The sequence below is a fragment of the Osmia lignaria genome, chromosome 5 (assembly GCF_051020975.1).
Source record: "Osmia lignaria lignaria isolate PbOS001 chromosome 5, iyOsmLign1, whole genome shotgun sequence".
NCBI lineage: Eukaryota > Metazoa > Arthropoda > Insecta > Hymenoptera > Megachilidae > Osmia > Osmia lignaria.
In genome coordinates, this window is record NC_135036.1 from 4,224,221 (window position 1) to 4,249,021 (window position 24,801).

General features: G+C 35.8%; 1 protein-coding gene and 1 long non-coding RNA gene across 3 annotated transcripts in view; both read right to left on the bottom strand.

The window, feature by feature from the left end:
- CycD (cyclin D) overlaps nucleotides 1-7,392 on the bottom strand; it is a 69,838-nt gene extending 62,446 nt beyond the window's left edge. Inside the window, exon 1 of one of the 2 annotated variants that reach the window (XM_034331954.2) lies at nucleotides 5,708-7,392. In XM_034331954.2, coding sequence (XP_034187845.1) covers nucleotides 5,708-5,905 — 198 coding nt within the window. In that variant the 5' untranslated portion in view covers nucleotides 5,906-7,392. The remainder of the gene's footprint in view (nucleotides 1-5,707) is intronic. The other variant, XM_034331956.2, reaches the window with a different exon arrangement.
- A 12,729-nt stretch (nucleotides 7,393-20,121) lies between these two features.
- LOC117607930 (uncharacterized) overlaps nucleotides 20,122-24,801 on the bottom strand; it is a 124,982-nt gene continuing 120,302 nt past the window's right edge. The window contains exons 4-5 of the long non-coding RNA XR_004582256.1: nucleotides 20,743-20,848; nucleotides 20,122-20,658 (exon numbers count right to left, since the gene is read on the bottom strand). This is a non-coding gene — a long non-coding RNA (uncharacterized LOC117607930). The remainder of the gene's footprint in view (nucleotides 20,659-20,742; nucleotides 20,849-24,801) is intronic.

A 24,801-nucleotide genomic window follows, 5' to 3' on the forward strand; every position in this document is an offset into this window, starting at 1 on the left:
TAAATACTTCGAAAATTATTTAACAAATTGATTGATTAAAAAAATGTTAAAAAAGATAGATATTAATTTAAATTACTGCTAAACAGAAGCGAACGATTCGATTCTACTGTCATGTCTTACCACGACCGTTTCTACTGCGCCAGTCACCTCGAACAGACCATGGAAAGAGCCACCACTTTAATTTAATTCTATACCTTCTTTATATTATTTTCATTTTCTAAATTTTACACTGTTCCTTTAAAAATGATTCTTCCAATATATGAAACCCTTTTGTTCAGAAATGTTGCATTTGTAAAATAGAATGATTGTACGCTGAGTAATTGTAATTGTAACCTGTCTGACTATATACAGACTTTTCTACTGTAGCAGTGAACGTATTAAGCTCAGACAATACAACAAACCATCCGAATCCTGTTGCACGATTAAATTAATATTATTTATGAAAATTGACTAATCTCAAGCTAGAAGTTAACAGTGTTATTAAATTTTTTTAAGCAGCAGTAACAAGGTTTTTAATAAACCAAATCAATATCAATTATAATACTTAACGGATCAAGTTATATGCAGCTTAATAAAAGTGAACAATCTATGGTAAATAAGTACACTGTCCCACAGAAGGAAAAAAACTGTATGTATTATCATTCACCAGCAACATCTGAGAAGGGTTGAACGTGCAAGATGCTCGATAAGTTATGCGAAGCATAGCCGAGATGGAAGCAGAAAACGAGCTAAAGCAATTCGACCGACGAATGCTTCTCTAATGCCAAAGAATTCAAAGCAATGGACTTCGACACGCGTGTAAGTACATTCGCGATCAAATCAGACTTCACCGGGAAAATGGTAACGCCCCGGGTTCTCACCCTTCCCCTTAGGCGTTCGCGAGGAGAATGACGCTGCAGGGGAGAAGATTCTATATACAGGGTGTCCTGGCTGAAGTGTGACAGACCCGTAACTATTAATGATAAAAAAATGATTGATATGGAAATTGCACGATAAAATATGAACTGTTTGGGCCGAAATAAAAAATTTGTTGCTTTATTAGTTTAAGGAATATGATGGTCAAATTTTCTTTTTAAATGGAACTATATATATTTTTTTTCGGATTATGTGATAGTGCTTTTCAAGATGAATTTATTAAACTTGAATGTATACACCCAATTTGGCTGTGTTTCCGAATGCCCCCCCCAATTGAGAACTCAGGTTCGGTATATAACCTAAATTGACCACAAGAAACCGATTAAAGTTGGTTTCAGAGCTGGATGTCTTACCATTTCGAGATATTGTGGTAAGGTTAGGTTAGGTTAAGTTCGGTTCCGTGTATGCGCAGTATCGAATAGCATATGTTCAGTATCGAATAGCGCATACGTAGTCCCAAAATTGTACACAAATTTCTTACCACGATGTCTCAAAAACGGTAAAACATCCAGCTCTGAAATCAACTTTAATCGGTTTCTTGTGATCAATTTAGGTTATATACCGAACCTGAGTTCTCAATTTTGGGGGGTCATTTGAAAACTTATCCCCCGATTTGAATTAGTTTTCAAGATATAACGTTTACAAAATCAATTTTGAGTGGAGCCGTCTCGGTTTGAGTAGCAAGTAGTAAAAGCGATCCTATTGGTGCGGTAAGACACAATAATTTTCAATAATAAAATCAATAATCTTTTGTCTCATTAATAGTTACGGAATAACGGATCTGTCATACTTCTGTCGGGACACCCTGTATATACGTCCGTAACCCCCACCACTTGCGTACAAACGTTTGCGCGGGAAAATTTAAATTGCATAATACAATTTACCTTGTTATTCGTACTTTTCCATTTATATACCAAATGTTATAATATATAATAAGTAAAAATGATTTTATTTTCTGTCTAAATTACTTCTAATATTAATATTTTCCTAAAGAAGCCTGATTTGATCGCGAGTGTACACGCGAAGCCAGAGTCCAGTCACGTTCCCATCGTAGCCGTGTGCTCCAAGGCCGACTTTACAAACCTTTCTGATCGTTGCAATTAATCGTGCAAAAAAATCAATCGACGCCCGAATAACAGCGGGCCTTGAACCACTAATCGCGGGAAACTGTTCTGGAGAAATGACCGCAAGGCTTCGTGAAACGTTTAACCCTTTGCTCTAACGTTTGATGGATAATAATTGAATCTGCGAATCAAAGAATAATGCAAGTCCAAAATTTTTAGACATTAATTAACCCTCAAACGGGTTAAAAGTTCATCGTGTGCCCAAGAAATCGAGATAAATTCCAAAAATTTCCAACGTATTCTTAATAAATAGATTCGTATTTAATTTTCTGATAATTAGATGTGCAAAATCGATAAAAAGTGAAAGTATCGCATTAGAATTCGTGGACAGATGGCAAATTTAAAAATTCTTATTTCAAATTCAAATGTCTTCGAATCTAATTACTTCCTCGAATGTCAAAAATTAATCAACCATTTAATCTAATGATTTATCATCAAAGTGTGAGGTTTAAGATTAAATATACATACGTGTTTTAAGATAAAGACGATGGTTATTTAACGAACGAATGAATTAGAATTACTAAACGATTTATAATATACAATTGAATTTTTCAGACAACCATTTAACAGAACCTATCTATCTCTGAAACAGTCAATGTATTACATAAGAAATTAACGCGTTATCTTAGCACATAGATTAGATAGGTCCTTGTTATTCTTATCAATATTTATGAAATGACCTATACAACCTCGGGATTTTTAAATATCTCACAGTCTAGTTTTCGTGATGAAACGTGACCGTCGATGGTTAATTACGGGCGGAATGCGATGATATTCAACAACGATTTCTAATTTAACAAGAGTTACATCATTAGAAAGCGTGGGGATTCTGGATGTACAAGTTCCTCGCTTTCAACTAATCAATTTCTTTATGAATTCGAATCGAAAACAAGCTTGTGCAACCTTAACGTTGATTTTAGGACAAATTTTCTATAACTAAAATAAGATACTGCTTAAATGCAATAAATTTAAAAAAGAAAATTATTTTTCTACAATAAATTAAGCACGCCGATAGATGAACAGAGCCCAGTAGATTGACGATGGTATATTAATTGATAATGATAAGAAAACTAGATTTTTAATTCATTTTGTAGAAAAAACATTTATTATTTCATAGAAGAAACATTTTTTATGAAAATTTGTTTTGTACACAAAGAATATTTATTATTAAACATAAGACAGGTATGTAATGTATGATTGTAAAAATAATATTAGAAATTTATAAATAAACATGTAAATTAGCTCTATCGTACATCTAATGGTAATACTTGCTATTTAGTACAATTTTCATCATTTTACGCTTGAACAAATTAATTTCTCTACGTGCAATTAATTTTTTCTTTAAATTTAAATATTTTTGAGTACAAAACTTCTGATTTTTTTTATAAAACAAATATTTCTAAAAAAACTTAATATAAATTTCAGAATTAGTTAAACTGTCCATCTACTGGTCTGTTTACCCTATAAATGAATTGTGTGCCTTTTCTTTTTCAAATTGAAAATTTATTTTCAAAAAGTTATTGTTATATTCTCCCGCAATCAAACATTAACAAAAAAAAGAAAAAGAACATCGACCATCGGAGCTGGTCATTCAACTGTAACAAAAGTTGGGCCTCAAATAGGTTGCCAGGATATAAAAAAAAAGAAGGAAGGAACAATTACCGTTAGGAACGTTAGTTTGTAAAGGAAAAAAAAGGCAAGATACGTTTGTCGTGCGAAACGCACATATTTCTGTCAGGGCACGCTTGGGAAGCAGGCATTTAAACGTTTACTGGCTAGCCAGGCTACATTGTCAGCGGGCCAGAGTCACGTTGAAAGGAAAAATGAACGTGGAATCGTGCAATTCGATCCGGAAGCGGGGAATTCATTACCATAGTCGTCGAAGGAAGTCTGCTGTGGAACGATTACACGACCAGAATCTAAGACAAAGCTACTTTTGCTTCTACCACTGTTTTCCAATTTTTCAATTCAAATTTATTTTCATTCTATACTTAAATAATTTTACGTTTGCTTAGTTTTATTTATTTTCAGAAGAACAGTTTAAAATTTAGTAACAATTTACTAACAACGAATGATCTCGAACCCGGAAATACCAAAAATTATGAAATTTTGTGAATTTTCGTTTGCTGCCTGTTTTCAGTCTGAAGGGGTTAAAATCGCCCTTGAAGTTTCAGTTCTTTTACATTTTTTTCTTTTTCCCCGAAACCGATGTAGACGTTAAAAAATTTCATAAGCAAAAGGCAGAAATTATTTAAACAATCACAAACAGTTCTAAACAAAAATATTTGAAAACAATTACTTATTTCAACATCAAAAAATAATATACATTAAGACGAACAATTTTTGCTCATGAAGTTTTTTAATATCTTCAATAATTTCGAAGAAAGAGAGAAACTTTAAGGGCGATTTTCACTCCCTTAGATTGAAAACGGACAGTAAACGAAAATTACGTTTTAATCAGGAAGAAATTCCCTACATATTCACAAAGTTTCGTAATTTTTTGAATTTTCGTGTTCGAGATCATTCCTTGTAAATGAAATGAAAGTTGGGTCTCTCTCCATGGTCCGCGCGCCGTGGGAGGGTCAACCGACGAAAGTGAAATATTAACAACGGCCGTTATCGAGACCACCTTTGGCAAAGAATGGTGACGGATTCAGTGACCGATTCGTTTTGTCAATGACGATACAACGAAAGAACCGCACGCGCCGCCAGTAAATCGCGTACCTACGCAATAAGCGTGTTTTTTAAATTTTAAAGGGACTCCAGCAGACGCGTTCTTGTTCGACGTCATCGAACACGTCTCAGCTCGCTCGCCGCAGCCAAAAATAATCTGAACCTTCTTTCTCCTCACCGTTTATTGCACGGTTAACTTTGCAACGCTCTACTAAAGAAAACTAAACGATAGGCAAACTCGTTTTGACCGTTCGATATATCAAACTTCCGCTATGCGATCCATCGAAAGTAAAAACGAGAGACATCGCACAGTGTGAAACCTCTAATAAAAAATCCTTCGCTACTTTATAGCCAATTTAAAATAACTAAATACACACGTATAATTTAAAATAATTTCCTAGTCAATTTATCCTTCCATTCGAATAAGGACGCACTGAGTTATATTTGAGATTTTAGAACACGTAAGTATAATACGGTTATGCAATGCGAATGATTCAATTGTTTCTGTTTATCGCGACTGGTTTGAACAATGAAAACGATAGCGTTCGATTGTACACTCCCATTTAAAAGTCATAGAACTCCAACTAACATTTCGCTAAGTTTTAAATATAACCGGAGTTTTGATGTATATAACAATAAAGATATAGTATGGAATTTATATTACACAGACGGAAGGTTATCAGCTATGACTTTTGAACGGTAGTGTATACCAACGTTTTTCAGCGAGCAGAGGCTTAACGTCGAGTATTATCAACAAGTATGATTGCGCACACTGGCTGTCAAGTTGCTGACAGTAGGAAAAGCAGCTCGAAACGCGAGAGCCATGCGAACAGTAAATAAATAATAAGCGTCGATATCTTATTCCTTTTGTATATAAAAATTTACTAGTTAAAGGGAATTTTTTTTCTTAACGACACTTGGTTAACATAGGGTAGAGAATGCGAGAAATTTGGGAAAATTCAAGGGCGACACGTGGACCGGAAACGATTGCTCACCTCCAACATCCACTCCGCGACGATCTTGCGCATGAGCGGCGAGATGTCCCTCTGCACGCACTCGAAGTAAGAACTGCTAGGCGCATATCTCTCCTCGGTTTTCAGTAGATTTTGCAATACACGGTCGTCACCGAGTAGAGCTGGATCGGCGTACGCTCTGCACTCCGACTCGGTTGTTTCGCAGCAAAGCAAATCCATGGTACCCGTGGCGTTTTCTAACCTCTAGAAGAACGTCACGTCACGGCCGCACAGACTCCTATTTGACTAACGCGAACGAACGATCCACCGGTTCTGGCAATTCCGACGGGACGCTGTCAGATCGGCTGTATTTTGTTTCTTTCACGTTCGTTATTTCCGTTACTTCGTCTCACCGCCGTCCTCGTGATCGTCGCCGTCGCCGTCGTGGTGTCACTTTATTCACGTGCCACGTTGCCAAACCGTTTTTCGCCGCCGCGACCAGACAGAGCATGCACGAATCGATCGTAAAGATACAGACAGAAGTTCACACGAATCCGCACGAGAAGAGAGACGCGCGACCGGGCCACTCAACACTTCACTAAATAACATACATACACGTGTGTACCGTATTTGCGGGTATATAGATACATGTACCAACAAGAGAGACCTTGGTTTCGGACGATGACTCCGAAATATCACTCACGTAAAGGCCGTTTACGCGAAAACAATATTATACGACACGAGATGAAGACAACTGTGTAAAAAATATTCAGAGACGTCGGTACGTGTTTTTCTTCCTTCATGCACAACACCACTGTCTTCCTTTCGACTTCCCTCTTCTCGCTTGTTTGACGTAATTGTCGGCTCGTATCGCTTCTTTCTTTTTTTTTTTTTTTTCTATTTCGTTTCTCGTATTTTTCGTCTCTCGAGCCAAGTGAGAAAAAAAAGACACACGAACGAGCCGCGGCTGCACACTAACGAATGAATAAAGAGTAATCGTTCGAAGGATCGTGGGACGTAGGATTCTAATAAATAAGCGTATTATTCGGCCTTATTCGTGTTTCGTCGGTTAGTGTCGCGGCCGGAGTCGATCGCGAGTTATGTCCACAATTGTCGCGATAAGCTGGCAGCCGGTGTACGCGGAGAAACCGTTTCCTTTAGAACCAACGTCTGCTCACGGTCGATTTAAATGTCCTGCGTAGCGAGCCTAGCCTCTCACAAACACTGTTCTCACGATCCGACACTGGCGACTTACCAGGTCAGAATGCCGGCAGTACTCCTGTCTTGCCGGTTCGCTCCAAACCGAAGGGGTGGTAGGTGCGTCCCCACCACTTCGGCGCCATACGGTCACATGACCCCACGATCGATCCCCACCACCTCGGCGCCATACGATCACGTGACCCCGCGATCGATCCCTACCACCAAGGCGCCAACGTGTCACGTGAAACGTAACTCTTCCCCCACCACCGTTCCCCTATGACTGGGGCGCCAGTGCTGGATTCGCATCGTGTAACAGGAACCCAACGGCGCGACTGCCACCTACAGGCTCGCCACCTTCGGCGTTCTCCTGTTATTCCCAGGGACGAACCACGGAAACGACGGCTTCCAAGGCGATAGCGTTTTAAACCTGCCTACCGTCTTTGGGCCTACTATGACCTGGGATGAATTTCTGAACGGGAATGATTTCGTTAGCGCGTTCAGGGCCGTGCGAAATTTACGATTCCCGTCGGTACCTAGAAAATACATAAGAAATATTGCTTTATGGTCTTCAAATATTCGAACGACTCCGGAACAGACATAACATTTCTAGTAATTTGTTTTTTGAATTTAATTATGGTGTATATTTTAGGAGACTGATATAAGAATTTTTGTGAAATTTTTTGAGTCATTATATTTTGTCTTTGTGTTAAGGACTGAAAATAAAGGATATAGAAGTCAATGGTTGATCGATTTAACGATGGCATAGGGTACCATTTCTATGTGATCCAACGTTGGTTCAAAAGAGTTCGGTCATGTTCGGACTTATTCGTTTTCATTCGTTCATTACGTCGTCGAAAATTTTTCCATCATTCTTGCTATCAAAATTTCAACTTTTTAAGAGCACCTTACAGCTTGTTATCTCAGTTTCATAACGTAACAACTGACTACGTATCTCTTGAGATATTCTTCATAAAAATAGGAAAAATAGCATTGAAAATTGTCCAAAGACCTTAGTTTCTTATTTATTTAATCAATTTTTAATTAAAACCACCCTAATTTCATCTATGCAACTTTTTCATGTTGCTAATTTATATACAATATTTTATATAATTTTTTATGAGTATCAGAATTGATAATATCTTTCACCTTTGGAACGATCAACATGTTTATCATAAATGTTTATACGATAACTTTCATCAATCTTCAAGTTTTAAATTACATCTCAGCTGTATTATCAAGTAAATCTTTAATTTCAACAATATTTTATAACATAAGATTCGGTGCTTAAACTTTCTTGAAAATTACTATGCAAACCTTCCATTAATATTCTTAATACAAAATGGCTAATTGTTGGTTTCGTTTTTTTCAGAAATATCAATCAGAACATTCCACAATGAAGACTATTGACAATTTATTAAATTGACCTTCCTCTAAATTTTCCTTCAGAATGAAAAATTCAAAAAGTGTAGTTCGTATTTAATTGCGTTGATTGCGTACACTCATTAAGGTGTACGATGCTCGTGTGGCGATTGAAATAAGCTCGAGGTTTGTTCGTTCGTTTAACCAAGAAATTTCTGAACCGTGTACAGGGAAAGTAAGGGCCACTTCCGGTGGATAATTTCAACGGGCCGGGAGAAAGAAACGGTCCGTGTAGGAGTGGGAATTCGTTCTTCGTTACACGAAACCCGCGGCTCCTTGGGACTTGTTCGCGTGTACTTACTACGCTTTTACTACGGCATCGTACGCGCGTGCAACTTACGCGACCGGATGTTGCGTTGCGCGTACCAGACGACGTCGTAACGACTGAACAATAAGTGGTACGCTCGAGTACTACGGACGAGTAAGTCCGAATGATATCGGACAGCACGTATTAGGTATAAGTAGACCTTGTGCCAACCGGATATTCTACTGTTCGATTTGCAATCGATTCGATGACTCGCTCGCTTGGATTGGTTATCATTATTTAAATACTTTTTCTTTTGCTGCGGAATTATTGAATGGATATTATCTTTATTTTATTCGCTTGGCTTGAGGATTAACACTTGGTTGGTACTTTGGGCACCTCACACCTTGTAATATTGTTTTAATTTAAATCATCTTTTGGTTTGCGATTCACTTTTATATTGGGCCACTAAAATGTAATAATTTAGCATAGGTCAACTTCAGATGTTGTTATACTTTTTTAAAATACCAAGGAAAAAATTCTTGTTTGAAAAAGATCCTTTGTGTTTTTTCCAAGAAACACATATTTTTTTAGATATATGCTTTACAGTATTGGATAAGGTACGTTTGACCCAGTGTACCAAATATTTAATTATTTACATAGAAGTGTGCTAACCGAGAGTTGATTCTTAGGTTTCTTACCAATTTATGCGAGTTTATTATTATATACTAATTGCAATTTTTTTAAAACGATAACACGTCATCTGGCTTTTAAAGAAAATTCAAGTACCTTTGGACTTGTAGTAAAAATGTTACATACCTATAAGCAGGGTTGAAGGGGAGGATGAGGTAAGATTATTTTTTGCTTCTTTTACTAATACATACCGATTTTTATTGTTATGCAATCTCTGTATATCGGTTGACACTTAAGTTCAAGATTGAGGTAAAAATAAACTAAAACAATGAAAAGTTAAACGGCGGACCATGGAGGAAGCCACAATTCTAATTTAATTCTCTATTTCATATCATTTCCATCTTCTAAACATAATTTTGTTACTACAACATGTAAGATTATTCTAATAAAATGCAATTTGTTTTGTACAAATGTGAAATTATCCATCTTATCCCATCCCCCGCTACATACGATTTAATGTGCATAACGAAAGGGTTAATTGCACAGCTGTTTTCCTCCCAGATGTCCGATCATCATCGAATATGATGCGAACAATTACCTCTGCGAGCGACGTGCATTACTTCCTTTTCATCGAATAGCGACACATGAATCTAAGTAACACCGCGGGCTGACAATCGACCGTAACTACCAGACAATCCCCTAAATCGTAGGGACAACCGTTCGCAAGGCATCAAGGAACGATTCTCTGTTCGATGGGGCTGCGACAAAGTGGCCAACAACATACCGGTTGCATCACGTGGTCGGCCAATGTCAGGGGAAGATTTATGCTGCTGGAAAGCCAGGCGAATATCCTCGCCTCTGGCCGGTTTAAATGGCTCCGAGGCGGCTCTCTACGCGTTCGCGCTGCTTTACCATTTAATTTCGCTAGAGCATGAATGTTCCGCTCGGTGCTTACCCATCTTTCACGATACGCCTCGCAACTTCCCCTTCGAACTTCGTCTTATTGTTTGTATCGGACTCGTCCGATTCAGCGAGCAAACGAATTTTAGCCTAATTGAGCCACGTGGAGCAACACGTGGACACGGTTTCTTTATTCCATGAAAAGTTGAGGGTTTTTTCTTGGAAAAGGTTTATTGCCCGTTTGAAAGGTAGCTTTCGGGCTGGAGTATTTGTTAAACAGATATCCTGTGATTTATGATTGGACGCAGGTAGAGACACGTGAGATTCGTATGTTAGATCACATTTGGCACTTTTCTTTTTTTTTTTCTGGAAAACTAGAACGTGGAATTTTTTTATTTTCCATAATTTCCATGAAATTAACCCTAGCGCTTCTAAAGCTGCTTTGTTTAAAAAATTGACAAATTATTATATTGATGCTTTTAAATACATCTTTCATTTTTATTAAAAAAAAAATCCTATTGTAAAATCGATGCAACACGATTTTAAAACGATTTTTTATTCAATTTATATATGAATTTGTAGATGAATAATAAAAAATACAATGAAAGTGTAATGAATTTATCATAATCCAGTGTGTCTTTAACTCCTTTAAAAAAAAAAAAAGAAAGTTTAGGCACTTCATTTCAGTAACACACTTCGCTTTCACGAGCTTCTTTCACGGGTTAAACATTTTCCAATCACTTCACTTTTCTGGTAAATAAGCCATTCGCAGTCGTGGAACCCGGTTTCTCGTCGAGTCGGCATCTTTAACCGAACTTGTTCGCTCTTTATCACCGCGTAATATGGCCTGATAAGCGATTGTTGAATTTGCATTTATATAGTCACGGATGCGGGTGGGCGAGAGGATTCCTTTTTTCCAAAGTGTTATAAAATTGCAGTTAAAATAAAAAAGCTCGCTAGTTTCCTCCTGACATCTGATCGATAATTAAAAAAAAAGTGGGCATAGAAAATTAGGCAATTGCATTTTCCTTTTTCTCAGAATCTACTGCAACTACCAACTTGAAATTTTTAAAACATCTAGTATCATATTATATGTGTATTTCATCCAAAGGAAATGTTGAAATACCGAATAGAAAAAATAATACTTTTTTGTATTTTTAAAATACTACCAATCTGGCTGTAGGTTGAATTTCAAAAAAATTTTCAGCTAAAATACGTGTTACCCTTAGTAGTAAAGGCACACAAAATTCTAACTCGATCGGTCGAATAGTTACTGAGGAAAAGGAATATGAGTGCAGAAAAACGTGATTTTACAGAGGAAGCATTTTTCTAAAATCTGGCCTCTATTAATTCATACTCAACTTTTTGAGCATTATTCACCCACTTATAGCACCTGAAAAATTGTTTTAATTACAGATTCTAATTCCAAATCTTGTTTAATATGAATTAAAAAGATTTCAAAAATTCGATTATTTGATTTCAAAAAATGCCCGCCCCCCTTAAACTGCTTGAAATCTGTTCGTAAATACGGGTGAAAATTGACCCGGCTACCGTCGTTCGACGGTTAATTATAGTTTCCCCAAAATCGAAGGGTTGATCTCCTTTGTCTCGTTTCGGTAAAGGCGGCGAAATTGACCGACACTGTTCTCGCGTGGAAGCGCAAACACGAAACGGCATCGTGACCTGAGTCTCATTAAGTAATTATTAGTTGCTTCGAGTTTTAGGGAACCGACCACTTCCACGGATCAACGTCCCCGTTTCGGCAATCAACAGGACAGTCCCAGCTACGTCCAGACCAGGGTCGGCCCTGGGCCTAGGCAGACTAGGCGGCCGCCTAGGGCCCCCATAAAATGATTTTGCGTCTAAGAATGCAAGAAGAGTAATAATGTTTACTTGAATATTAATCGATGTAAATGCAAATCTAAATTAGTTATACGAGCTTTAATGTTAATTTTATAAATTTTATTTCAGGTACTTTTTTTTATGTCATATATGTGAAGGGGCCCTTTTTCGTAGCTCGCCTCGGACCCCCGAAATCTAAGGGCCGGCCCTGGTCCAGACGAACTGAATTGCCGCTCGGGGCTAATTAGTGTTTAACTAGCGAAATAATCTTTTTTTTTCGGATCGTTCACGCCCCTCGACACAAGCGTTATGTCTCTGCAGACTCGTTGAAGATGCTCTGCTCGGCGAGGAACATCATCGATGAAGATTTCTCGATGGTGACGCGTGTTATGGAACACCATTAAGCCTGTTTTCAATGGGTTGTTTAAATCATTAACTGGGTCACTAATCGACAAGAAAATAATTATCTTCTTATGTATTTAATAAAAAGCGAAGGAAAGCTGGTAAAAAATATTTCCTCTTCGATTTCAATTGAATTTTATACAATGAATCACTTCCTGTTTGAGTGTGCTACCTGCATCACAATGATATATTACCTTCAGGTACTGGGAATAATTATTACCTGGAGTCTCGGTCCTAAACGAAAGGACAATAAAGTAATTGTGCCCTGAAATTTTCCAGGTCAATTTAGGTAGGTATTTATTGCATTGGGATCATTATAACGCCTTCGAAAGCTGTTCATCAGTTCAACGTATTTACCGTAAATATTTATTTCAGTTCCTACTGAAAATCATTTCGGGAAGTGTGATAAAGTAATTAACAGATTAGACCATAATTCGTTGCCTACTTTGAGGAATATTATTCTTTTCTGTATTCTTCATTGAATACGAGGGTCGCCCCTGGCAAATTCCATGAAATCTAATAAATTTTTCATTATTACAAATATAAAAGAAGAAATTGTAAGGTTATCTATTTCTAATTAAATATCTTTAATAATTTCGACTTTCGCTCTGGGTTTTGCAATTTCTAGGGTCAACTCTGCATATTACCACCCTTTCCTCTAATAAATACAGGATGATGAAAAAATAGGGTCCCGTACTTATAGGGCTTATAGTACTCACTGAGTGAAGTAAAAAATGTCTAATCAACATTAGATTCTAAAATTGACCCTTCCTCTGTAAAATCAATTTTTATTGTTTAGTTCAAGATTGTAAATAAAAGTTGATAATGTACTAATATGAATAAAAATTATTCATTATTAGTTTTCCATATCATAACTAATTTTTTTCATAACACATTGAAATAAAGAAAATGAAAAAAAAGAAAATTGATTTCATAGAGAAAGGGTTAATTTTTGGACCAGTATTGATTAGATACTTTTTGCTCTACTTCAGGAGCATTATCGGTCCCTACATTTTAATCACGCTGTATAAAGCGAAGATTACATTGAGTATTGATTAAAATTGTTCCGATGAAAATACACCTATCTTGATATATCGTAATCACGAATAATTGAAATAATTGCAATAATTATTGATTTCCCGGTAATTGGAATGATTATGTAATGATTAAGATATCCTAGGAACTATAATATTTCAAGAATAACTAGAATTACGACAATTGAAAATACATATGATTAAGGCAATTGCAGATGTTACAATAAAATAATTGAGAATTTTTAATAACATTATATAATTCACTTGTTTACTCTTATAATCCAAAGCTTATTTGTTGCCCAGATCCTTATGACAACTAATGAAATCGAATTTATTCACACGTTTGCCGGCAAATAAACGGTAAGTAAAACAGGTGTAGAACGTAAGGTGGATTTATCAGCGAATCATCGAGTCCTCGTCGCTTTTGGTTGGTTCGGTTTGCTGGAAGGATCGTTGGAAATGTCCGTTAAGGTAAAAGTGGCATTCCATTCCACAGCCACCATTGCTCCAGACCCTGCCCTCGAACTTGTCTCGATTAGTTAGGAACGAAATCCTGGCGAGGTCTTTATAAAAATACCGAAAAGAATCCCCCAAAGAAGCTATCTTATTCGTTTATCGTACAAATGTCGACAATCGATGGGAGAAAGTCCAATTTCGACGAAATAAATTCTTCTTATTTCCTTCTTTACTTATTTGCATAGTATAAAAAGGTAAACTGTTTTTTATTTTTAAATAAACAAGATAATGTATACAGTTATTAACTCCTATATAATAAGTGGCCATTTCTCTAAAAAAAATGGAAAATATAAAAGTGAAATTATATTTAAAGGAATAAAAAGTATTTGGATTATGAAAGATAATTACATTTTATTATTTAACCCTTGAATAGCAGAACGTAAATCAATCCTAAACCAAACAAGGATATTAACCTAAAATTAAATGCATAATTTTTATATAAATAAGTTCCATGTACTAGAAAAATAATTTTTAAAGAGACGGTGTAAAATTTAGATAATGAAATTTATATGAAGTACAGAATTAAATTGCAATTGTGGCTCCTTTCATGGTCCACCTTGGGAGTCTCTTCATGGTCCGTCATTCCGAGGGTTCAAGCGCATTATATCATATTTTTTACTATTTGATTAATTTTTCTATTAATATTTCATAAAATTTCATAAATAGTTTTACCGAGCTTCTATGACTCTTCTAAAACTAAGATAAGTTACCAAACAAAAACTCGTACCTTTAAAATAGATAAAACCTTAAATAGTAAAAGATTTTTATCTATCGAGAACAAATTAACTACACCTTTTTTCGCAATTGGTATATTCAAAAGTAACGTTAGTTTCACGACATCTCGATCCAAATATCTATTAAAGTTGTTGCAAAATCATCGCTGATCACGGAGAGAGAAATAATTGGGAAGAGAGATATCGTTCAATGAAGAGATACGCTTGTTAGCGTCAGCGTGTTTTTAATGAAGTCGAAGACAGATAGCCCGATACTATTTCGCTTTCGATGGATTTATGATGCGGACTTGGACTGTGTCACGCCAAAAGTATCGTGGTGTAAGAAAAGAAAAAAAAATACAAGAATCGCATAGGTGTTGGACTGAAAAATTCTTTTAATATTCTGACCATGTATAAGAAAAAGTCGAGGTCTTACATAGGATTTTTGCTAATATGAAGGAAAAGGCCCTCCTATATCAGAACTCTGGGGTCCAGGGGTTATTGGGTCGTCACAGATATTGGTTGACGAGGTGTATCACGGGAGGATTCAGTGTTCGGCAGAGGTGTGCTCGATTTTTCGAGTCAGACAAGTTCGGTCGAGCTGAGTCGAGCGTTTGAATTTGCCGAATTACTCAAAATCGACGAACTGCTTGAATCAAAAGCGAGCTACTCGAAAAAATCAAACTACTCGAATATTCGAGATAAAAATTGATCTTCGAGTGAATAGAAGTTTTACGACGGCTCGAATATTCGAGTAGCTCGCTTTTCGAGTAATTCGGCAAATTCAAGCGCTCGGCTCGGCTCGAACAATCGAAGCGAGTTCAGCTCGGCTTGTAAATTACTAATACTCGTACACCTTTAGTTCGGAGTCCAGAGCAAATCTTATCCTGTCGTCACAACTGCGTGAGGTCTTGAAACAGCGTGAGACTAAACAGCCCTGGTGACCGAGGATGGCTGATGACCAAGTTGGGTCACCCAGCTATCAGGTATCGAAGAATTGCTTGTTTGAATGAAAAGTGTTTAGAGAAGGCAAGCGACTCGACGTCGTATTGCTAAAGAACAAGGACTTCCTTCCTGAGGGATCTGACCACGGAGTGGGGAAGGCATTGCCTTTCTGTAAGAGGACTGTGACTAACTCCATAGCACTTACTCCAGAACTGACAGAGAGAAAGATTCGTAGCTTACTAAGAGATTTATTTTGCTATCACACTCATTTGCAACTATATCAATGATGTTGAAATAAGAAGTTATTTTTTGTGCACATTTATCTTATTCATTTTAAGAAGATGAATCTTACATAAGGAGTTCAATATCCAGTTTAATTCAAAAGAAAACAAAAATTGATAGAAATTGAAGAAAGAATTGGCAACAATTGGAGGAACACGTAGATTTGCACATATTTTCATTGCAATGCCTTTAAAAAAGCCCAGAAAAGAAAGATAGAGAAAATCAACCCTAAGTGTTAATAAGAATTTCTTTTAAAAAATCTGCAATAGTAAAATGACATAAATGACCTAGTTTGTCTGCGAAGTGTAGAAGAATATACATATTTGCCTAGACGAGATTAATTTCCCAAGAGTCGATAACAATTCTAAAACGCAACAGTATCGTGATAGCAGACCTGATTTTCTTCTTCGTTCAGGAAATCAGGCATTGACACAGTCCCATGGAATTGCTCACCTCGAACGAAATGTTGACCATGTTCTCGATCGAACAGGCCGCCTTAGGCCAACATTATTTGGCTTATCTGTCTGTAAGTGGGCGTGCTCGATAATTCCGATGCCTGCAGTCCTGACCGTATGATTTATACGTGGCTGCATAATGTGTCACATCCTTCGATGAGCCTTCCGATTGCATAAGTGACTATGGGGTTACCGTCACGACCGTTGAAAGGCTCGATGCGGCGCCAACATCTCACGTTCTGTCATTCGTTCAGGTGTATAGTTCGTGGCAATAATATACTACGATTACATAAAATTATACTTACTAATACTAGGATATTGGACTGATAGAAGAAGGCTACTAGTAGAGTATAATACAGTCAGTATCATACAGTAAAAATCATTCCAAAAATTTAAAATAGATCAAAATCTATTCAAATATTGCAAAAAATTTAGGGAAAAGGCTCGAGATCATTTCTCATGTGGTATAGTCTAAGGACATACTAACCTTAGAACTTTAGAGTGATGGAAAACAGCTAATCACTATAGGTAAATGTAGAGTGAGGTTCGGTCAGACCGGAAGTGGCAAAAAAAATAATTTCGGCCATTCATTGAGATTTTGACCCACTAAACACAATGGCGCAAGAATTTTTTCGATAACTCTTACCGTTTCGCCTGTACAAAAGTAACAGAAAGTCTAAATGCTTTAGCCCTCTTCTCAAGATTTTCATCTTAGATACGGGTTGGGTAAAAAGTTATTTTTCCATAGTATTATATTTCAAGTTACATTAATAGCCAGATTACCAGGAAAAATCCGTAATCCTCTACTATTACCTCTTTTCTACTATAACGCTTCCATAGACTATACACGGGCTAAACTGCCCTTTGCTCGCAAGAAGTCTTGTACGATTATATAGAGCTACACTAATGCCAGGATATTAGACCGATGGAGTGTAATATTGAAAGAAGGCTACTCATGTCATATAATCCAACAATAAATTACATTGATAGAGTAACCTTAGAACTTTGGAGTGATGGAAGACTTATTTTTCCAAAGTGCTATATTTTAACTTACATTAGTAGCCAAGGAAACAGGAAAAATTCGTAATTCTCGCTCTATCGCTTCCACGGACTATACTGTCCTCCTCTCACCAGAAGTTTCAGGGGACGGCACAAAAGTAACAGGGGATACTAAACATACATCGATCGACCCCATCGACCCCATAGAACTGTGGAGTGATGGAAGACTTATTTTTCCAAAATGCTATATTTTAACTTACATTAGTAGCCAAGGAAACAGGAAAAATTCGTAATTCTCGCTCTATCGCTTCCACGGACTATACTGTCCTCCTCTCATCAGAAGTCTCAGGGGACGGCGCAAAAGTAAGAGGGGATACTGAACATACATCGATCGAGCCCATCGACCCCATAGAACTTTGGAGTGATGAAAGACTTATTTTTCCAAAATGCTATATTTTAACTTATATTAGTAACCAAGGTAGCAAGAAAAATTCGTAACTCAACTACTACCTCTCTCTCGCTCTATCGCTTCCACGGACTATACAGTCCTCATCTCACCAGAAGTCTCGCGGGACGGCACAAAAGTAAGAGGGGATACTGAACATACTATTACATCGATCGACCCCATAAATTTTAGACGAGCCTAATTAGTGGATGTCCAATTAGTAAGTGATTTCGACTAATCATACGTCAGGGCCAAAAGTACGTGTGAGTTATGGGGCATAACAAATCAGATCGCGTTATTCCCATGGGATTTCTCGTTAACGAAAAGACAGTATACATATCCGCAAGCCCGAAAGTCAAAGGCAAGGAAGCGATCGGTGGTATTCCACCTTGAGCTGAGTTGATAACCGACGAATTGGAAGACGATGACAGCAACGATAATTGGCCAAGGGGTTATCTTAATTTAGACCCTCACGAATTTTTCGTCGGACGCGTTTCGCGTTAGGGTAATCAGCGATGATTACGGCTCTGATCCTCTGACACTTGGAATGATTATTCTGATGGACTCTGACGGATTCACCGAGGCGACGAGCTTGTTTTATTTTCATACGAGTTCGGTGAAATTTCTTTTTCAGAAATTCTCGGGGATTATTTGCGTAAGTAACCGATGACTGGAAAATGTCAGCGGCGAACGTTCAATTCGTGAGAATTAATTATCGAACGGTCGAACCTTCTCACCTTCCATCTGGAATACAATCGTCGTTGCATTTCGCTGATAATTTATGGAAAAAATTTATGTCGATAGAACATTTTAACGAAAGTGATATTCAACTTAAAAAATTACGAATATCTGTTATTATAGACTATGAAAAGATGGAAATATGAGAACAACAGACAGAATTCATCGAAAATAAAATGACTACCCAATAAAACATTCAACACCATCAAAATGTTACCTGAAAAATTGCATAAATGCAATTACACAATTCCTTGTGGAATTGTTTTATAAGTAGGTAATGGCTAAGTGAAAACTTCCATCTTGTTGGAAAATATATATGTATAACTTCCAACTATATTCTCTAATTTTTTAAACTAGAAATATTTAAAAATGGCAGAGTTATTCATAACTCCGAAACCGCGTGCGTTAGAAAATGGGATCTTGGTCGCCATCGCCGGTAACAACTGGAATGCCTAAGATAAAAAATTCTGTTTGGTTTGCAGATAAGAATGTATCACCTACAATGTAGCGTAGGATTTTAAAAAGATTTTGATAATTACAGAAATGGCGATAATTTGAAGACGAAAAATCTGCTTTTACTAAAAGAGTTAACTTTAAACGGTTCTAAAAAGGTAAATAATTGGAATGTCGACAAAAACCTATGCTACATTGTAGAGTTCCCTGTAGAGAATATTTCCTGAAAGTTTGAAGGAAATCGGATGTATATTTCCAGAGACTTTATGCCTACCATTTGAAAAACCATAGTTTCTAGAAAAACTTAAAAGAAGGTTAAAGTGCTATAACTTCGTTAAAGGGTTAGGCCACTCTAGAGCAAGAAAAAAATAGGCACATTTTGAGAATTTAAAAAAAAAAAATGATGGAATAAATCCAAATTCTGTAAGCATACTTTTATTTTACAACTAATAAATTTTAAAAATTAATTTTTGTATAGTGATTCAAGTCAAAATATGGGCTCTGCAGCATTTCTTCGATGGTGCCTCTTTTTTATAGGGCGAAACGGCTGGACCAGCAGCTTCTGCAGTTTTTAACTTAGGATAAAAAACCAAAATATTTTCGATTACCAAACTCCGTAGGATTTTTTTGATATATTGATTTTTGCAAAAATGGCGTTTAAGAGAAAATGTAAAATTTCAAGAAAAAATCGCTACAGAATATTATTTATAACAAAAGAACTATGCAATGTAATGAAAAAATCCTACGTAGTTCGGTAGAGAATTTAGTTTTGAATATACTGTTTAATTTTCAAATCGATTGGTGATGATTTGTTTGATTTATGAGTCCGGCCAGTTTGAAAAATGCGGTTTCGAGGAAAATGCGTTTCAAGTTTTCAGTAATAGGGCTGCGCCAGTATTCGAAATTCGAGTACTTAGAGATTTTTCCCACCCATAATCTTTTGCCATATTTTTAACTCATTAAGGCTGCTTTTAAGCAAAACAAAAAATTTCGATTTTTTCAAAATTCCAAAGTGGCCTAATCCCTCAAACCTTCAAATTTTGAAATAATCTTTCAACAATAAACGTACCGAGATTTAATATATGTATACTTATTTGTACCGCAACCGGTCAAATGACCTGTCGTGGTAAATCACGCTAGGTTACACGTGTTTATCGGATTTAACAAATAAAAATATAAATAAATGATGTAAAATTAATTGTATATATTTAATAGAACAAGTCATGAAGTGAAATGTAAAACAGCGATAACATTTTATGCGAATTTTCTGATCAAAAGTTTACAACCGATCATTTGACCGGTACGTGTTTAGTGTTAACACAACATTCTATAGACTTCAAAATTTAATAAAATAAAAAAGAATCGATTTTTTGAAACCGTCTGACAGGTGTACTCCCTTAAATCTCATCCTAAAGGGATTTCCAAAAGCAACCCCCTCCATTAACCTAAATTTCAGCTGAAAAATCGCATTATCCGGTCAAACTAGGATCACAATCGGTTTAGAAATGGCATTCGAACGTGGCGATAGATTGTTTAGACACCTCGAGAGCTGTGAACCGTAATCATGATACCGTTGAAACGAACTTTTTCCCTCGAACGAAGGATGAGCGGCAGGAATGAAAGGGTCAAGCCGGGCCCGGCCTCTGGAACAGAGGAACAACCTTTCAGCTGATGGTAGACGTACCTGAACCGTTAATGACCGGACCTGTCCCGAACAAGCCGACGAAACGTCGAACATTGTTTCTCCCGTGGCGAGCGGATCCTCAAGGGTTGCTGCAGGATAATAAACCGTACAATGGATGCTTGTGGGAGCACGTCGAGCACCACGGCCATTCAGACGGCGCGCTTTCGACTTACCGGCGAATTTACAGGCTGAATTTACTGCGGAACCGGGCCACGGATTTTTCGCTTCTTTTCGACGCCTCCCGATCGGTTAACGGGTCCCCGCTGAGACCAATTCTACCTGGAACAGAGAGAGATCCTTCTGAGGAAAGGACACCGTTCAACTTTCAAGGTTTGTTGATTTTTCCGAGCTTCCCGATGGTTGGTCCTCGTAAAATTTTCCCACCGAGTTTATAGTCGACGGGAGGTCCGGGAAATTGTGAAATTTTCAAGATGTGAGTTAACGATATCTTAGTTATTCTTAGTTATTGCAGATTTTCGATCTACGGAAGAATGGGGTCATCGTGGTCAGCGGGGCACGATGATTACGATAATTATAAAAATTCCAGGAGATAATGCTTATGTTCGTTTTTCTGACGAGTTTTAGCGCGTATTAAATGTATTCAAATATTCACAGAAGAAGATATAGTGCAATCAAATTTTTATAGTTCATGTAATAAATTATCATGCAATTATGAGATTTTTTAGTACGTTTAGGTATGTTAATAATGTAACTTGATACTTTTCAATTTTCATTAACACTTTGAATGCCACGCTAAAACCATTGAAAATTCCATGAAGTATTACTTTTGTCTTCACAAATCTTATGTATATTATCTTTAAAATATTTCATTATATTTTTGTCCACAATTTCAAGTATCTAATACAAGTATTTCTAATTAAGTAAGTCAAAGATTTCCTAATAATATGAGTGATGGATTCCTATTGAAATTCAAGCGTCATCCATAAATGGGTGACGGAGTAAAAATCAGGTGTAATTAACAATTGTTTTTATTTTTTACAGCTTTTTAAATTACACGAGCATTTAGGGTCATGAGAATCAAATTTTCTTTTTATACAATATAGGGTAACGTACATAGTTGTTGAATATGTACAATAATTGACCATTTTTTTTAAGTAAGGAATATAACATAATGCATTTCTTAACTCTTTGACAGCGGACCATGGAGAGTGCCATAATTCAAATTTAATTCCATACTTCATATTAGTTTCATTTTTTTTAATTATATACTGTCCCTTTAAAAATTATTTTTCTAGTACATGAAATTCTTTTGTTTAAAAATTATACGTTTAATTTTAGGTTAATATCCATATTTGGGTTCGCGATTGACCCAGATTTCATTGTTTAAGGGTTAAATAATAAAATATAATTATACTTCCTGTTCACAATAGAATTATAATTTATTATGTAATATTTTCTACATTTTTAGAAAAAGGATCAATTGTTATATAAGAGTCAATAACTGTATACATTACCCTACTTTCAATAATATAAATGCTTAATATTATATGAATTGAATAAAAAATCCTTTTCCCGTATTTAAATTCATAACGTAATGATCCTCATGACCCCACTTTGATCATCACCATTCATAATTTGATTATCGTGACCCTACACAATTCAGACGCCGTCGATTGAGCTATTAATTAAATATATAATGCAAAGACCCCCATATGGTGAACCATGAAGAGAGAGCCCTGCGACAGCGGACCATGGAGAATACCACAATTTTAATTTAATTTTATATTTCATATTATTTCCATTTCCTAAATCCTACATTGTCCCTTATGTAACCTTTCTAATGTGTTCGACAATTTTAGTTAAAATCAAAGCCTTATATTTTTCTTATAGTTAAGAAGCTTGAGAGAAGTCAATTTAAAACAAAAATATTAATAATTTGTCATAAGTGATCGCGATAGCCCCATTCTCCCTTAAATTTATTACTAATTCAATATCAACCCTTCGTGTTCAAAATGACAGGAAATTTGTATTCCACAGAAGTAAAATGAGCTTACGAACAAGACAAGATTAGTTTTAAAGTTTCGTTCAATATTTATTGACATAGTAAATGGAAGGTTTACAACAAGGCCCCCTGGAAAGTGGAGCTCGAAGCTGTAGCCACCCTGAGACCTCCCCTTAATCCGCCGCTACTTACGAAAGAAAGGGTTAGCGTTAGATAGCATGATATTAAATAACCACACCCTTTTAACGATCTTTTCTAACTAAATCTATCGAATACTGACGCTTATCGTATCCCGCGTTGATAACTGCTTCCGCTCCCCTTTGATAAAGGAGCGCTCAATACAAAGTCACAACGGTGTTGTTTGTAAAAATAGGGGCTTTCATTACGGTTTGACCATAATCTACCATTACATATCGCATCTACAACGGTATTTTTCTAGATAAATATAAACACCGATCGACCACCAACGATTTAACTCGTCAATGGGCATTGAATCGACGTGTAAACATCGTTGACACGAATCTGGGAAAAAGATTGATCCTTTGGGAAACTTTGTGATACATAAATCATTTTAAAATTGCTGATGATTCCTCTTTTCCTTTTTACATATCGTTGATGAAATACCAAAATCACAGATGTGCATAAGTATCATTTTTAGATATTGAGGTTTGAAGTTTAGAACTGGAATCGTAAATTTATTTATATTGTTATTAAATCAGCTTCATATAACTCAATGTCTACAGAATTTATAGTCTGATGGGTAATAAGAAATATTAATTATTTAATCCTCTGACTGCTATGGATGCACATATGCGTTCATGGTTTGTTTCTTGTATATCAATGCATGTTACTAATTAGACCCTAAGGTAAATGTCCCCATTAGCGACCATATGATTTTGTTATTGTTTATAGCAATGGATAAAATGATATATTAACTAAAAGGTTTGGATATTGTAATTAGAGTATTTTATTTATTATTTCATTTAACATTCTTTAAATTTTTATTATTTATATCTAAGTAACTGCTGGTCAATATAGATAGATGGTACAGGTCAGTTAATAGAGGGGACTCAGATCGAAAATAATTTTTACTATAACTTTCGTGTAAATAGTCAAATAACGCTTGAAAATCGATTCGATTGGAAAACTAAAGACTTCAATAAATATAATAATTCATATCGTACTTAAATATTGTTGAATATTAGTAAGAAATTACTATTTCTAAACAGCCATACTCTTAAATGTCCGGTAATGAGGACATTTACCTTATATGTTATCAAACTATAATGATGTGATAAAACAATGAGAAAAAGAAGAATGGAAAAATAAATTGAAAAATGACATGAAATAAGAAAAAATAAGTGTTATTGACTTAATTCTTATTTCGTACACACAGAACGTTTAAGTCTCGAATAGTCAGTAGTCAAACGTATAAGGGGAGTAGGTATGTATTTTCTGCGGTATATAGAAAATTAGCCAAATTCATGTTCCTTTTTCTCAGAATCTACTGCAGCTGTCAACTTATCATACTAGATATGTATTTCAGCCAAAGGGAATGTTGAAATACCGAATAGAAAATATTATACAACCCTATCAATGTGTGGGCTTTTTTGTATTCTTACCTACAATATAAAAGATGCTGCCAATCTGGCTGTAGGTGAAATTTCAAAAAAAATCATCAGTTAAAATACGTTTTATCTTTAGTAGTAAAAGCACACAAAATTTTTAACTCGATCAGTCGGATGGTTACTGAGAAAAAGGAATATGACTACAGAAAAACGTGATTTTACAGGGGAAACATTTTTCTACAATCTTGCTTCTATCAATTCATACGTTGGAACCAACTTTGTGACCATTTTTCGCCCACTTATAGCGTCCCAAAAATTGTTTTTTTTTATTATATATTCTGATTGCAAATATTTTTTATTATCAAATAAAAAGATTTAAAAAATTCGATTTCTTAATCTCAAAAAAAAGCCCTCTGAAGATTTAGCATTTGGCAATTTGACATTTCATACGTGGGTAATTAGTCAGACTTTTGGATAATTATTTAATTACCCTACTATTTAGTAGATGCTTAGATTTTGGTCACTCTGTTTAAAATGAAATTTTATTACATATTTAATTAAAAACCGACAAAAATACAGATTTTCGACTTAGGCATTAGACCGACGATATAATTTAATTTAACACCGGCACCATAAGTTAAGATTGTATTTTACAGAGCCAGATGTATTTGATGACTTTGTATTTTATATTGAAAGAATAT